This window comes from Aegilops tauschii, chromosome 4, assembly GCF_002575655.3.
Source record: "Aegilops tauschii subsp. strangulata cultivar AL8/78 chromosome 4, Aet v6.0, whole genome shotgun sequence".
NCBI lineage: Eukaryota > Viridiplantae > Streptophyta > Magnoliopsida > Poales > Poaceae > Aegilops > Aegilops tauschii.
Genome location: NC_053038.3, coordinates 89190969 through 89208606, shown reverse-complemented (window position 1 = coordinate 89208606; position 17638 = coordinate 89190969). Strand labels below are relative to the sequence as shown.

The following is a 17638-nucleotide window of genomic DNA, read 5'->3' as shown; positions in this document are numbered from 1 at the left end:
AACGTTCGCCACATAAGTGACTAGCACCCTTGGTTTTCAACCGAGAGGTCTTGGGTTTGAGTCCCAGGAACTCTCAATTTTGTCCTCCTTCCTTCCTCGCAAAAAAAGGGAAAGAAAATCAAAGACTTGGGAAGGCGTACAGAACAAGCTAGTGTACCAGTAAAGAGACGTTGCCGAGTTTTAGAAAAAAGAAAGACGTGCTCCTGCAGCTGGTTCGAATCCAAACCTAGACTATGACTATATATGGTGCTATGCTACTCTACAAGTAATGAAACTGACATATGGAACGTTCGCTTCTCCTCTTCTCTACTTACTCTGCCTAGCATCAGAAGCTCTGGCCGCAGCAACCATGTCCGCTGGCTGCTCATCCACCTGCTCTTCAGCAGGCAACAACCAGATATGCGCCAAGTCGCCACCCGTACCATCGCCTATGGGTCTCATCACACCCCCGCCGGCACGCGCACCGCAGCCGATTGCTCATCGCAACCCGCTGCCGTTGGTGTGGTGCCATTGCTGCAAATCACGCAGAGTCATCCGTCGCATCTCAACCACAATCCGCAACCCTGGCCGAGTCTTCTACAAATGCCCGAATCATGGGGCAATAATATGTTTAAGTGTTGTTCTAATGCTTTCAGTTGCTAATTTTTTAATAGTTTGGTTGATGATCTTCCAATTTGATTCGTGCAGAAAAGGGAAGATTCGTGTGATTTGTATTTCTGGGAAGTTGCTGATGTGGGGGAATGCAACTACGCTGATTATTTGGTTAGCCGAGGAATCCCAATACCAGCAGGTTGGGGTGTTGGACAAGTAACTGAAGGAACGGCAGAAGAGGAAGATGCAGAGTAGAAGGTTAAAGATGCAGTTCCTCTGATCATGGCCAAGCAACAGCTGCTGAATGACCATGACAGCAATGAGGAGATGAAAGAGCTTGTGAAGATAATGGGCAAAATCGATGTGCTCTGTAGGATGATTGTCTCTTTATTTGTAGTGTATGTAGCACTTGTGATGTATTCAGTGGCTACGACATGAGCACTTTGCTGAAACTAGTAATGAATGAAACCTATGTAGCAGGCTGGGCGTAGTGTTGTGAACATCTAATGATTTCTATTAACGGAAATCAGGGGTATCCCCTTTTGCTCATATAAATAAATAAATAGCAGAGGCCCTGTCGGGTCAGCTTTGTTCTCATTCGAAGACATCGAGAAAATTGCAGTCCAACAGCAAACTATGTCATCAAATTCAAGTTTCACAGCCAAATATGAGTACAACTAAACAACAATGTCATCATGTTTTAGTTGTCATACAATCACCAAACACAAATCAGCATACATAACAAGTGATGTTCTCACAGCAAAATACTAAACAACATGTTCATCAGGTTTCAGTTGTCATAGCAAACACAATTTCACATAGTAGATAAAAAAACGTCTTCTGACAGGCAAATACGACAAAAGCAATGTAATCATCATCCGCAGCAGCAGCGTCAACATCTTCGCCATGTATATCAGTCTGAATCGTAATTCCCCACGGTGTCATCTTCTTCTTCATCCTCAACGTCCTCGAACGTTGGCTTCATCTTGATCAACTCTTGTATGTCCACAACACGACAGGGAATCTTTTCGCCGGCGTCATTGACATGATGGTTCTCAAAGATATTAGGAACATCTATGTATCTTGTACATCAGGAGCAGTGTAAGCATCATCTTGTTGTGCAACTTCATTAAACGAAATCCTCTGCTCAAACCTTTGCAATACTCTCCAGTCATCGCAACGTGCAAATGTGTCTTCCAAGAAAAATATCTGTGTTGCTTGATTTGCCAAAATAAAAGGCTCGTTGGTCTGGTACGCCGCCTTGACATTGATGGATTTGAAATAATCATCAGCTCTGGGTTTTGCGATCCTGGAAAATAGGTTATACCAACGACAGCACAACAGAACCACACACCGATGATCCTCGAAACTGGAGATATACTGCAACTGAACAATGTCTATTATTTTTTTTCTCGAATATGCACGAGCGTGCATATTATATATTAAAGAAGGAAGGCAAAGGTTGCCTCCACCATGTTTTACAAAATTTCCGTTACAATTACCCTTCCCTACGCGCCCACCTCTTTAAGCTACCAAAGAAGGGTCCAATGTCCCCTTTGAACTTGCCGGCTAGCGACCATATCTTCCCTTCGGACTTGACCCTAGCAATAAGCACATCCATCGAAGGAGAGGCTCCCTCGAACACAATAGCATTGCGATGCTTCCACAGCTCCCAAATGGTGAGGATGAAGATAGTATGAAGATCCTTGCGCCGCAGGTTATTCGGTCCTTGTTTATCCCGAAGCCAAACGCCAAGCGTGTCTTGCGCCATCGGTGTCCAATCTAGCTTGCCCAATGCCTCACAGACCACAACCCATATGGACCTAGCGAACACACATGTTAGCAGCACATGGTTGATCGTTTCGTCCTCCTGGCCGCAAAGAGGGCAAGCGTCCTGATGCGGTAACCCTCTTCGTGCAAGTCTATCCGAGGTCTAGCACCGATCTCGCAGTGCTAGCCAAGTGAAGAACTTGCAGTTGGAGGGGGCTCGGGACGTCCAGGTCAGCTCCGTCGTAGGTGCCACCTCTCGGCCCCAAAACCCTGCCGCATATGCCGACCTCACCGAGTAGCGTCCGTTCGTCTCCCAGGACCATGCTATCATATCAGGCACATCCACCTCCGGCTCCCACGTGTGCACACACAGCCATAGGGATAAGAATTCCCTCAAGGCTTGCTCTCCAAGGTCCGGGCCAACATCCATAGCCCAAGAACCATCCTCAATGGCCGATGCCACATGCTTCGTAGATCTGACGCGTCGAGGGATCATGCCATATATAGTTGGTGCTATTTCCTGTACCCTTATCCCATTGATCCAACGGTCTTCCCAAAAAAGGGTGCTTCCTCCACAATGCGCCTCGCTCTTGGTGGCTGCCTGGAACAGAAGTTGTGCATCTGTTGGAACTTGAATTGTGAACTCACTCCAAGGTCTGCTCGAGTCCACCCTTTGTAGCCATGGCCACCTAGCTTGCATGGCCACATTCAGCCATTTGAGGTTTGGTATTCCCAGTCCGCCAGCCCATTTTGGAGCACATACTGTGTCCCAGGCGACAGCGCAATTGCCTCCATTCGCATTAGCTCGCTTGCACCAGAGGAAACCTCTACACACCTTGTTCATCGCAGCTATAGTCTTCTTTGGAAGATCCAAGGCCATCATGGCATGAATGGGCATGGCACATAGCACCGATTGGACCAAAGTCAACCGTCCACTCTTCGGCATCAAAGCCGCCTTCCACTTAGGGAGGCAATTAGCCATTTGATCCACCAAGTATTGTAACTGCGCTGGAGTTTGCTTCCGTAGTGCCAACGGGAGGCCCAGGTATTTGATTGGGAAGGCCCCTCTCGGGCAACCCAGCACGCTGCTCGCCATGTTACTTTCCTGATCCGAGCACCTTATTGGAAGGGCCGCAGATTTCGCCATATTCATCCGCAAACCTGATGCCTCCCCAAAGACCTTGAAGATACGTTTCGCGGCCTCAAGCTCTCCTGGCTTGGGTTTAATGAACACCACCACATCATCTGCGAATATGGACAGTCGTTGCCTCAACCCTCGAGACGCCAATGGCTCCAAGAGTCCTCTTTGCGTTGCCCGCTGGAACAGCCTTTGCAACGGCTCCATGGTGAGAATAAAGAGCATCGGCGATATCGGGTCGCCTTGTCTGAGCCCCTTGCAGTTGTAGATAGTGTCCCCGGGGTATCCATTCACCATGATCTTGGTGGTGGAAGTTGCAAGAATACCACAGATCCATGATCTCCACCTAGGTCCGAAACCAAGTTGCTGCATCACCTCAATCAGGAACGGCCATTGAACGGAGTCAAATGCTTTCGAAATGTCTAGCTTGAGTAGAAAGGCGGGGTTGCGCAAGGCATTCAGCCTTCGGGCTGTACTTTGGACCAACATGAAGTTGTCATGTAGGGATCTACCCTTCACGAAGGCACTCTGATGGTTCCCCACAAGCATCGGTAATTTCCACACTAATCTACATGCCAGGACCTTCTCAAATATCTTGATAGCTCCATGCACGAGACTGATCGGCCTGTAGTCCGCCACATCCAGGGCACCATCGATCTTAGGCAGCAAAGTGACGAGAGATTTGTTGATCACGGCTAAACCTCGAACGTCCCCGTTGTAGAAACAAGCCAATGCTTTCATGAGATCGTCCTTTATGATATGCCAACATGCGGCATAGAAGCGGCCCGTAAATCCATCTGGCCCAGGCGCCTTGTCCAGGGGCATCCCTTTGATGACACCTTCCACCTCATCGTACGTGAATGGCTCCTCCAGCTGTGATAAATCCAGCTGCGACAAGTCCAACTCTTCCAGATTTATAGTGTAGCCCTGGGATTCAGCGGTAGCGAACGCCGCGCCGTAATATGCATCCACCGCGGAAGCCACCTCCTCCTGGCCAGAATATAGGCATCCATTGTACTTAACCAAGCGTAGGGCATTCTTGCGTTGTCTATGGCACGCCTGCTGATGGAAGAGTCTTGTGCTTCCATCTCCTTCCCGCAGCTGCAACAAGCGCGACCTCTGTCTTGCTATGGTTCTCTCCAGAGAGGACAGCCCTAGCAACTTCTTCTTTAAGCAGCTCCTCAAGTTTCTTTCCGCGTCCGACAGTGGCCTGGTTTCCATAGCGACGTCCAGCTGCTTTATTACCTCCAGGGCAATGGAGATTTGGAGTTTAACATTGCCAATCCAGCGAGAGCTCTATCGTTGAAGACTTATTGCCGTAGCTCGCAATTTGTTATGTAGCGTAAGGTACACATTGGACGCCTCGGGCGTCGAATCCCAAGCCCCTTGCACCGTGTCAAAAAAAACCCTCTGCCTTGGTCCAGAATGCCTCGAACCTGAATCTTTTCCTCATACTAATCTCCACATTCATATCCAAGATAAGTGGGCAGTGGTCCGAGATCGCCGTCCCTAGAGCAGACAGGAAGCAAGTCGGGAATGCCTCGTCCCACTCATTGGAGACAAAAAAATGATCAATTCTTTCCAGCGTGGCATTCCGCCTCTCATTCGACCAGGTATAGCGCCTCCCATTGAGGTAAACTTCCTTGAGCTCCAATCTGTTCAACTTAGCCCTAAATCTCCTTAGCATCCTTCGGTTAACCAGCTCGTTGCTCTTGTCCTCTTGCCTAGCCAGGAGATTGAAATCCCCAGCTACCAACCACGGCCCTACGTGCAGATCCCGAATGTCCACCAAGTCTTGCATGAACTCAATCTTGTCGACCTCATCTTGCAGCCCATATACACATGTAAGCCACCATGCATGTTCGTCATCCGGGCACTTAACCAGCACGGTCAGCGTATGATTAGTGTAGTGCGGGTTGGATATGTGGGTGATAGAGTCATCCCAAGCTACCAAAATCCCGCCACGAGTTCCCACCGCCGGCAAGTAGAAGAAGTTTTCATATTTATTACCAAGGCATTGCCTTACATCAATCACCGATACAACTTGGAGCTTGGTTTCCTGAAGACAGACGATTGCCGGATTGGCCGCCGCCACCACCTGGTACAGCGCGTTTCTCCTAGCTTGGGCATTTAGCCCACGAACATTCCACACTAAGACTTTCAACGGGTGCGCATTCATTTAGAATGTCCGCACAGACCCCACAGCTAAACCCCAATAGGGCTGTCCACCAACGGCATCGGGGGCGACTCCCAGCCAAACAAGGCTAGAATAGCTGCGATGTGCGCATCCGAGAGTGGACGCGAGAACAGGTCCACATACATCTGCAGCGCCTCCTCGGATATAACTTCACCTTCATGCGCTAAGCATAGTTTCCGGATGAGGACTTGCTGCTGTTTGGTCACCGCACGCTTGGCAATTCTAGCGCTACGCCTCGGCGTTATCTCCAGCCCTTGCTTCTTCCTTGCCTGGCGTCCCGGGTTAGCGACAGCACGGCCACAAGGCCTTGGCAGCACGGGAGAAGTAGGCACACGCATATCAGCGCAGAAAACGCCCAAATCCACGTGAAAATCCTCCGCTGGAACGTTCTGCATGGCCGCTGGCGTGCATGGCCTCGGATCTGGTGCCAGCACATGGCCAGCTTCCTGCGGGGCCACCGGTTCCCCGATCCCAGGTGGGCATGGCGTGGGAACCCGGGCCTGGCCATCCGCGTCCTCCCGCTGAGCCAACTGAGCAGACACCGAAGGCGTGCATGGCCTGGCCGGGCGGATCGGGCTGCTCTCTCCACCTGACAAGCTGACCTGGAAAGTCTCCCAAGCTTCCACTTGTCCTATACCCTCAGAAACCGTGCATGAAAGCGACAACAGCTGCACATCCGCACCAACCCCAACAGAGTCGTGATCCTCCGTGATCCGGTCCTGCAGTGGGATTAGCAGTCCACCAATCCGGACCGAGTCCACCAAACCCTGCCCAGCAGAGGGCAGCGGCCCCGACGCGCCTGGCCCAGCCTCTTGCAAAGCGCTCTGTCCCCTCCCCATGCCTTGCCGCCATCTGGCCAGTTGCACCGAGGGAGGGGAACCAACGGTCTGCTGCGCCTCGGCCGGGGCCACACAGGACGCCACCCGCGAGCCTGCCCAGCTTTCGGCCCCAGGCCTATCCTTGCCAAAAGGGCAATCCACCGGACCCACCAATGATCCCCTAACACCAGCCTCGCCACTGCTGTTGACCACTGGGTTGACCAGATCGGGCGCGGTTTGAACACACGCGCGCGCGCCTGCTGGCGGCGCCGCCGCCGTCGAGGACTCCACCGTATGCACCGATCCACCACCGGACCCCTCAGCACGGCGAGAGTGGCCTCCCCCACCCGAACCACCAGGGGACCCCTGGCCGTGGCCATCGTCTCCGGTGGGCGGGGAAGGAGGCGGCGGCGGCGGCAGGGGCGCCTCCCCGCCATCATCAGCCAGAACGCCCGGCAGCACCGAGATCTCAATGGGGTACCAGAACGCGCTTGAGCAAGGCCCGGCCGCCGACCGTCGTCCGTCCGCCTCCGACCAAAGCGTGCGCCGGAGCTCGTCAATGTAGAGAAGACGCCGTCTGGGGATCCGCCTAGGCCGGTCCGTGCGCAACCAAACCCTAAAATCTGCCATGTCCACCCTGCTTGCAGTATCCGCATCAACGCCGACGACGTAGCCCAATCCGCGCAAGATCACACTGGCTGTCCGCCGGCACCAGGCATGCGCCGGCACACCCCGGAGCGAGATCGGAATGAGGTACGGCAAGGACGCCGCCGTCGCCTGTGCCTGCCGAATCCATGGCCTCAGAGAAAGCTCGAACCAGGGTGCCTCGACGCGCCCAGCGCGCACCATGCGCTCCCGAAGGGCACCATCATGGCAGAGCATGAGGAAATCCTCAGGGAAGAAGCGCCGAATTGACATCTCCGCCGGTCCAACACCGAACGCGGCATGCATCGCGGACGCCGCCGCGTCCACATCCACCGCTGGCCTAGTGCCGACGACGGTGACCAGCAGGCCCTGTGCCAGCTCCGCCTCGAGCGACCGCGTGTCCTCTGCAGCCTCCAGAAAGCATACCTCCACCTCCTCATCACAGCAGCACACCGGCCGAGGGGGCTGGCCGCCCAGCGAATCGAAAGGCACCGAGAACGCCGGACCTGCGGACCTACCCACCGACAGCGGCCGCGCCGCGGGCGGATCCCGCACCACCTGGCTCCAAAGACGCACCGCACCCGGCGACGGGGGACCCGGCAGCGGGGGCGGCAGGACCACGGGCGAGCGCAGGGGCGAAGCCGGCGACGCCGGGCGCTGGCCATCCGCTGCCCGAAGCTGCAGAGCAGGCGGCGGGCGAGGCGGCTGCTCCACCGGAGACGGGCTGCGCGGACGAGTACAGCCCCGCGAGGTGTGACCAGGCCCATGGCAACGAACGCAGAGTGTGGGGTTCGTGCACTCCCTGGAGATATGGCCATCGCTGCCGCAGTTGTAGCAGCAGCCGTACAGCTCCGCCGGAAGCCTGGAGGAGGGAGGAGGACGAGCCACCGTCAGGATGCGCCTCCGCCCCTCCTGCCGCCGGCGCGGCAGGCGCTGGGCGCGAGCCTGCGGCACGCGCGGACGCCGCGGCATCTTGGTCTACCATCCACCATGCGCCGGACGCGGCGCCGGAGCACGAGAGGGCCCCACCGCGCCGCCCTACACCACCGGCCCAAACGGGGTGCCCAGGACCTGAGGAACGACGGGGGCGGAACGAAGCTGCCGCCGCGGTGGCGCGGGGGAAGAAGATGGGAGGGGATCCACACGGGGCGGAGGGGGCAGGGGAGCGTCGGACTCCGATGAGAACGAACCAGAGAGGGAGACCCTAGAGGCCATGGCCCCGCGGAGAGGTGGGCGCCGCTGCCGGAGTGGAAGGCGGCGCTTTAGGTGGCCACCGGCGCCGGAGTGGCCGCCGGCGGAGAGTAGGGGGAGCTGAGAGAGGGTAGTTTGGGATTTTCTGCAATAATGCCCGTTTTACAATGTCGATTATGTTAGCATACATTTCAGTTGTCTCTTTGTCATACGTATCCATGCTCATGATGGCACTGTTTTGTGTCTTCCTGCCTTCGTCTCGTGCAAGGGTGTTGTAGCGCACATCTCCAACAACGCAAGATTCATAATGTCTTACCCGAGTATTAGGACCCATTGCTAGTGAGTAAAGGGCATCATCAACTGCCTGCCCATCCTCCCGCATCTTCTTAACCTATGCTTAGAAAATAGACAAGCTGATCATCTTATGTACTCAATATATTAAAAAAACTGACAGTGCACTTCAAAAGCTTACATGGTTCTTGAACCATTTCGCAAATCCTGCCATAACCAGTTTGTCAATGTTTCTTGGATTTTGTGGCAGTAACTCCTCTTTGTAGATGCTGCACAACATAGTGATCGCGTCAAACATCTAAATATATAAGAATGTGCTGCAAGTTTAGTAGATTACGATGTATAAGCTGTTGTACTGCACTTACTTGATATAAGGTAGTATCTCAGGACAGTTATTCAACACATACCAAACCATTTTGTCCAAATCTTTAGGTTTGTCCTCTTGTCGACTCTTCCCTGTAACTCGAACAGAATAATCGAAAACATTGAGCCCGGGATTGTCTTCACCCACATCTTTGCTAAGCTGATCAGCTGTTTCAATGTATTTTGAGCAGAATGTCAACGCTTCTGTAGAAATGTAGGCCTCTGCAATGGAACCCTCGGGTCTAGCTCTATTCCTAACATAGCCCTTGAAAGTGCCTAGCTGCCTTTCAATAGGGTACATCCAGCCATACTGTACTGGACCTCTAAGTAGTGCCTCATCAGGTAGATGAACAGCCAAATGCACCATCACATCAAAGAAAGCTGGAGGATATATCTTCTCAAGGTCGCATAGGATAGTTGGTATCTTGTCTCTAAGACGCTCCAAAGCATCTATCCTGATATTCCTACTGCAGAGTTCCCTGAAGAATTGTCCCAACTCTGCAACTGCTCTGTATAAGTCAGGGCGGCCCAATCCTCTAAGGATAACAGGTAAAACCCTTTGAAGTAGGACGTGGCAGTCATGAGTTTTCAACCCTTGTACCTTGTTTCCATCTGCACTGACTCTCCTTTCAGGGTTGGAAGCAAATCCATGTGGGAATCTCACACGTGACAGGACCTTGCAGAATTCTTTTCTTTTTACCTTGTCCAAGACGTACACAGCTGGTGCCATATCCCGTGGTTTACCTTCATCTTGCACCTGCAATTCCTTTCTGATACCCAGGTGTGTCAAATCAATCCTATATTTTAAGGTATCTTTCGTCTTGCCTTCAATATTAAGAAGTGTGCCGATAATGCTGTCACATATATTTTTCTCGATGTGCATCACATCAAGATTATGCCGCAGATCCAAATCTTTCCAATACTCCAAGTCCCACAAAGTGGACCTGCGGGTAAACAATAATCTCTCTTCTACCCTGCCATGCTTCCTTTTCCCGCTACCATTACCAGGATGGTTTCCTGGTGTAAGATGCCTGACCTTCTCTAATTCCACTTGCAACTCATCGGCGGTGAGCCTCTTTGGCGCATCACGGTTTTCATGCTTTGCATTGAACACATGTCTTCGGTATTTTCTAGGATGCGGCTTGTCCTTGGCAAGGAAACGGCGGTGTCCAATGTAACAGATCTTGCTAAGTATTGCGTATGACAGCGGATTCCTGTCACAGCGAACACATGCATTGTAACCATGTGTCGTTCGCCCTGACATAGTGCCCAAAGCCGGATAATCATGGATGCACCAAATTATAATAGCACGCAGAAAGAAATCAGCTGGTGGGCTGCTATATAGGTCTTGAGTGAGAACACCCTTCCATAGTTGTCGAAGTTCCTCCACAAGAGGCTCCATGAACAAATCAAAATCCTTTCCAGAACTTTTTGGACCTGGGATGAGCAAGGCCATCATGTAGTTTGATTCTTTGGTGCAGACATTTGGAGGCATGTTGTAAGGGATAACAAGCACTGGCCACATGCTATATGTGGCGCTCTGGTGGCCAAATGGGTTAAATCCATCTGAAGCTAAGCCAAGTCTAATGTTTCTCGGGTCAGCAGCAAACTCTTTGTGTTTATCATTGAAGCTTTTCCACTCACTACCATGAGATGGATGGCTCATTACATTCTGATCTCTGTACTCCTGGTTCCTAGAATGCCACAGTACATCCTCTCTTGTTTCAGCATCATGAAACAACCTCTGCAATCTTGGTGTAATTGGAAAATGTCTCAGAACATTATGAGGAATCCTCTTCACAGCATCGCCATCTTTCCATCTTGATGATTTGCATTTCGGGCATTCACTTAAGTTGGCATAATCCTTCCGGAACAGAACACAATTATTCTTGCAAACATGGATCATATCATATCCAATTCCAACTGCACGAAGGAAATTCTTCATTTTACTGTAGGTGTGTGGCAGCTCAGACGCATCTGGGAAAGATTTGCAGAAAGCAGCCAACATCGCATCGAATGATTTGTTGGTCATCCGCTCAGATGTCTTCACCTGAAGAAAGGTGGCCATAGCTGAGAATACTGACAGCTTATTTCCTGGGGTGACAGCAACGTTGCATTGTTCCAACATGCGGGCCCACCATTTTTCTTCTGCAGGTGAAAGTTCACGGAATGCACGAGCATTTCGTAGCATTGTTTCAATGTTGGTCAAACTCACTGGCTCCGCCACCACCTCCTCCTCCTCCTCTTCCACCTGAGCATCAGGCAGATCAAGATGGTGATCTGCTGCTTCCACGTAGTCAATAACATTGACGTTCACAGCTTCACCATGATGAACCCACCTAGTATATGTGACCGACATCCCATACAAGTGTAGATGATTTTGCACAGTTGACTGGGGTCTTGTAATTGAATTCATACAACTGTTACATGGGCAGAGCACATCTGATTTCGGACCACCGTACTCAGCTCTGATAAAGTTCATGAAGTTTTCAACCCCCTCGACATATGCAGCGGAGAATCTTCGAGCAGAAGTTATCCAAGTCCTGTCCATCTGTTAGACATACCAATTAGTTCTTCTACTAGATATTACAGGAAAAACATATATGCTTTTTTATGAAGTCCAGAAAAAAATACCTAGGTCGATGTCTAAAGCTATGGCAAGATATTTGGACGAGCAGATCAAGTAACGAAATATATGTAAAGCTAATTCAGCAAACAGATTTGAGTGCCAAATTATGGCAGGCTGTTTCAGCAGTCAATGAGGCCGAGCACACAGCCATCGAACTATTGAAGGCCATCGCAGCAACAAAGATCGAGTATAAAACGGTGGAGAGCTATTTCACCTAACAGATTGGCTACTAGACCATGGCAATCTACGTCACAATAAATATATGGCAGGATATTTTAGCAACTAATCGGCCTTGGCATGCCATCTCAGCTAAGCAGATTGAGTGCAGAACAGGGCAAGGAAGCTTCTTAAGCAGAGCATATTGACAGTAAACTACTTCGGCAAAAAGTGAGATTAACAGCGTCTATCAGCTAACATTCAGCGCTACACCGACATGAACGGGGCCTCAGTCTAGAATGCGCGTACCGTGGGAGAAGCTGACCGCCGTGCGTCTCCACACGAATGTCGCCAGCGGTGGCGGCGCTGACCGCCGTGCTCCTCCACAAGAACGTAGCCAGAGGTGGCGGCGCGGCTAGAGGACGACAGTCTACGAGAGCGTACTATGGGAGCGAGAGGATCGCTGAACCGCGACGCCGACGTATCGGCCCGGCGGGGAGGGCGGCTTTGGCGGAGCGAATGGAGTGGAGGGGGACAGGGGGGAGGGAGGTTTGGGGAATATTATTGGCTAGTTGGCCGAAGGGCGGTTGAATCGGATTTGGGGGGAATTTTTGGGTGTGGGGGGGAGGATTTTCGTGCGGTGGGCGGGGGGAGTTTGGTGCATGGTCGATTTCTCCAAGTGCAGTCCCACGTGTCAGTGAAGAGGCAAGCCGAAGCGCGTTCCGTTTGCATGAGCCGTGTGCAGGACCGAATGTGTGTGGGGTGCAATGCAACCGCGACAGGAGTGCTGTGAGTGTACCGCTTTTTTCCTTTTAAACTAGGTGCTTCGCCCCCTCAAAAAAAATTGTTGCTTCGCGTGATCCATCGATACTACTACTAGTAATCCGGTAATCCCGACTAAAATGGCGCGGCCGGGTCTTTTCCCGCGCGATATGTTGGGAGGTTGGCTTAGTTGGGTTTTTTAGGACGAGTAATACTACACCTACGTAATCCCAGTTACGTAATTAACATAATGTGAAACGTGTGAACTGTTGATTGTTGATTGGGGGGAGGGAGGGGCCCACCACCATGAAAATCAGGGGAGGAGAGAGAGAGAGGCAATTTACGTTAACCCTTTCGTAGGTTCCCGTAGATGTAGAAAGATGTGAAATGTGTGAATGTGTAGTGGATGTACTATTGGAGTGCCTACGATAATTTGTGTATGTATAGACCCTATGTGTTTATTTTACTTCGCATGTTAGATTTGTCTCGGTTCAATAAAAAGCAGAGTTGGTGATGATGGTGTGCCTGTCATCCCGCAATATAGGCCATCCGATCTATATCTAACGGATAGGAAGGAAACTATGACAATTTACCCGCACTCCTCTCCACATTTGCAGATAAGGCTTTCCCTCGTTCATCCTTTTCTCCCACAAGATCTTGATCTTCCGTGCAACGCACGGGCATCTTGCTAGTACTCCTACAATATGTATATTATTGTGAAAGTTCATATACACCGGCCAAGATTAATGCAAACACGGCAGATTTTCATTACATTTCGAACTTTTATAGGACAGAAAAATAAAAGAAACCCGACCCTAAACCTATTCTACGGCGGCGACCGACGTCCTCCATCTGTGATCTCTATGTATGGGGGCGGGGTTCAAGACCCGTGAAGTGAAGGTGCGGTCTCCGGCGAGGAAGAGTAGAACACGGGATACGGACCGGCCAGTTGGCACACCATGCCCTGCCGCCTCCCATACCCTACTCATCCTCGGAGGAGTCCCCGACCTCGGCGGTGCCGGACGTTGGACGGCGGCAAGTAGGACGCGTGGCTGACGGTGCTCCCGTCGTCGGCCGCCAGCGTGGCCACCGCTTGTGCGGTCGCGTCCGTGTCTGGCTACGCCGCTATTGCGTCGCGAGAGGCGACTTGAGCGAGGGCGGCGACCTCGAGCTTCATCCCCGAAGACAAGCTCTCCCGCAGAGCGTTCGCACTTGCGGTCATGGCGGATGTGGTGCCAGGTAGGAGGACAATGTGCTATGGTGTGGAGGTTAGCTGGGCGTTGCCGCTTTAAGTAGCACATTCCGGTGAGGCCAAGCGTCCGGGTGCGTCATTAAGTCGCCGGAGTTGGTTCCTCGGGCACCGAGCCTCTTAACGACGACATACGAACGAACGGGATGAATGCGGGCAGCTGGCGCCGGCTAGGAACGCACCGCGCGACGGTGCGAGGGACGAGGGTTTTGGTGTGCCAGGGTAGTCAGTTGCGGTCGTGGCAACGTTGGAGATGCCCTTTGCTCACATGCGATCCCCGCATGTCATTGAAAAAGCAAGACGACCCGGCATGGTCTCAGGTCCAGAGGATGCAGTTGGCCGTGCTACACCACTCCGTGGACGTGTCACGGCGCCCCGTGCATCCTCGACGAGCCGGGTGTTGGGGTGTGTTTGGATTGTGGACAAAGTGCACCTTACCAAAATTTTGGTCATGACCCAAAGATTGGTCTTTGTTTGGATGGTTGCCATTTTCTTGGCATGCCAATGAACTCTAGCCAACTCTAGTTCATTTTTCTTGCCAATGTCGGCCAAATCATGGGCAACCAATACCTCAACCAAAATTTTGGTCATGACCCAAAGATTGGTCTTTGTTTGGATGGTTGCCATTTCTTTGGCATGTCAATGAACTCTAGCCAACTCTAGTTCATTTTTCTTGCCAATGTCGGCCAAATCATGGGCAACCAATACCTCAACCAAAATCTTGGCTATGCTTTGATGGGGCAACCTTGGGCACAAACCAAACATACCGTTGGTCGTGCCACAGCACTAACGCCACCCTCGGCACACTGAAACCGACCGCGTCTAGCGATGATATGAGCGTGTCGCTCACCGCGGTTGCCGTGTCCAGAGGCGGTGCTGGAGCTGTGCCCCGTTGTTGGCCCCAACGACCCACATGAACGGTTGTCGGTGGCGAGGAGGTCGTGGGCCAGCTCCTCCATTGGACTAGTCTGCGCTACGTCGTCCCGACGGGTGTGCCCCACATGTCGGTTTCCCTGTTTTCCCGGCCATATTCGAGCGTCAGTGCTCCGCGTTGCGCATTAGGCCTTTCACTATGTAGGCCAAGCGAGACAACTTATTGTTTATTTGAGCCGTTCAAGTATAATCATGTGGCGTTTGCTTATTTCTCATTCCTCTCCAACCCTCTTCTCCATTGATCATGTCGCCTTCCAGTCAAGTCCATCCTCCCGCATGCCTCATTTGAACATTCCACCGAGTATCATTCGCATGTACCCACCCTAGTCCTCTTTCAATAGATCTCCGGACCCCGAGATGAAATCGAGAGGGAACAAGTGGGGGCATGTGATACCTAAGGCGGATTCAAAATTTTGAACCGGTGATCATAGCATCCGCAAATCATATATAAAGGGTATTCAATGTTCGTTTCGTTTTTGAACGTACAATATACTCCCCCTATCCTTTCTAGTTTACATATAAGTTTTATGTGTAGTCAAAGTATCTCTACTTTGATCAAAAAGGTATCAACATTCAACAACGCCCAATCAATATTGTTAGATTCGTACGTACTCCTAGATTTGTACTCGAGATGGTTTCCAATTTGACTATTGACAAGATTAATAGTACATGAGATGAATAATGTGAAAATTATATCATTGGAAACTCCTTTCACATACGAATTTGACCGTATGCTCTGTGTAAGTTGCATGTCATATATTATTACTCTAACATTTGGTCAAAGTTAGCCTCGAAAAACGCATTAGACCCTGTATGCTTTGTGTAAGTTGCATGTCATATATTATTACTCTAACATTTGTGTAAGTTGCATGTCATATATTATTACTCTAACATTTGGTCAAAGTAGTATAGTGGATGTGGATCCTCTGACGTAGGTATCCCTGCCTTACCCTCCCTTTAGGTCACTTACTAGCGGACCCCATGCTTGCTAGGCCCCGCATGTCAGTTACTCAATGGGTTAGGCCACGTCAGGGGATCCTCATCCGTAGTATACTCCCTCTGTTTTTATTTACTCCGCATAAAACGGAGGGAGTGGTGGTATAATAAATGACGCGGGCGGGGGAGGGGGAGGGACGTCGGTTTGCTCTCAACTACGGTCCCACAAGCGAGCGAAAACGCAAGACGAAGCGCGTTCCATTCGGTGAGCGACATGGAGGGTCCAGCAAGCCGGGCTGCAACGCGAACGCGACAAGAGCGATGTACAGTCAAAACCGATTGACCGGTCGTCACCGGAACCACTATTCACACCAGAACCTTCGCTACTCGGCCTACGCCAGCCACTGCCCTAAAACCACACCAAATCTCCAGCCCATTCCCCCACCTTTCGATCCCCTAGCCCGCATCAAGCGTCCCCTAGTTCGCCAGAAAGCCATGGTGCGCCGCAAGATCACTTACTACAAGATGCTGACGCCAGAGCGCCGCGCAGAAATCGCGGCGGTGGTCGGCGCCACAGACCTCCGTTCCCAAGCTCACTTTGCGGCGGGCCAATCCCCGAGTTCTCTGGAGCCAAGCTACGAGGAGGAGGAAGCCGATCCAATGTTCATGGCGGAGGTCGCGGCGCAGACGGCCCCCGATGGGTATGAGACGACGGACGTCAACTTCGTGCCGGCGTCCGAGTCCCCCATGGTGCAGGCGGACCAGCGGTTCAACATGGCGATACTAAAGGAGGAACGGGAGGCAGAGGCTCAACTCGACACGGAGCGCACACATGCCGCTGCCATCGAGGCTCTCCTGCAGGCGGAACCGGATGTCGTGGATGTGAACCCGGCGGCGGAAGCTCAACTTGAGGCAGAGCGCGCGGATGCCGCTGCCATCGAGGCCCTCCTGCAGGCGGAACCGGACGTCCTGGACTTGAACCGGGCGGTAGAGGCTCGACTTGACGCAGAGCACGTGGATGCCGCTCTCATCGACGCCCTCCTGTAGGCGGAACCGGACGTCCTGGACTTGAACCGGGCGGTGGAGGCTCGACTCGACGCGGAGCGCGCAGATGCCGCTGCCATCGAGGCCCTCCTGCAGGCGGAATCGGACGTCCTCGACTTGAACAGGGATGTGCTCTCGTCCGTGTAGAGCGCCCGCACGCTCCGCTTGAACGAGTAGCTGGAGGCCGAGGACAACCACGGTGCGGAGACACACGTCGGCAGCGACGGCTGGTTCGCGCCGGCAGCCAAAGACGACGAGGCCGTCTCTTTCCGCGAGCAGTGATAGTTTTTCTTTATGTTGTTGTTTTTATGGATCTTTTGTTGTGTAAAAACATATATTTGTTATGCAAGTCGCCTGACTTGGGTCAGTCTACCATTTCAGGCGGTTGGATGAATATCCTACGTCTCCTAACCCTTCGTTCCTTCTTCCTCATCTCTTCTTCTTCCCCAACAGACCACCGAACGGGCCATACGGATACTCCCCAACATGCGGTTGGATAAACATACTCTATGAACGAAAATTATGTGTCAGCGACAGGATGGCTGAGTTTGGTTTGTTCACATGTGACAACACGTGTCAGTGAGGGTGTTTTCCCTTGGTTGGGTTTGCGGCGTGCAGGAGCGACTGTGTGAGGGTGCGGTGCGACCGCGGCGTGCAGGAGTGACCGTGTGAGGGTGCGGTGCGACCGCGACAGCCGTGCGCAAGTGTACCTCCTTCACATTTTGAAAACTTTAGGCAAGCTTGGAAAAAATGTGTGGCGAACTTTGGCAATGCAAGGCCTAGACCCAAACAAGATAAGTACGTACGTACTAGGAGTACTAGTGTTAAAAAAGAAAGGCGGGGTTTTCCTTCGCGGGATTTAATCGATACAAATCCTCGTTTCACGTGTCAATTAATGCGTATTTTTTTCTCCAAAGACCAAAGA

The 17638-nt window shown here is 52.0% G+C and overlaps 1 protein-coding gene across 1 annotated transcript; it reads right to left on the bottom strand.

The window, feature by feature from the left end:
* Nucleotides 1–4895: 4895 nt before the first annotated feature.
* On the bottom strand, nucleotides 4896–5678 carry LOC141021679 (uncharacterized). The gene has a single exon (XM_073497531.1). The coding sequence runs from the start codon at nucleotides 5676–5678 to the stop codon at nucleotides 4896–4898; it is 783 nt and encodes a 260-aa protein (XP_073353632.1).
* Nucleotides 5679–17638: the final 11960 nt, after the last annotated feature.

Bases quoted from the DNA above. Each gene is read 5' to 3' on its own strand.
- LOC141021679 (XM_073497531.1), bottom strand. From the start codon at position 5,678: ATGAATGCGCACCCGTTGAAAGTCTTAGTGTGGAATGTTCGTGGGCTA.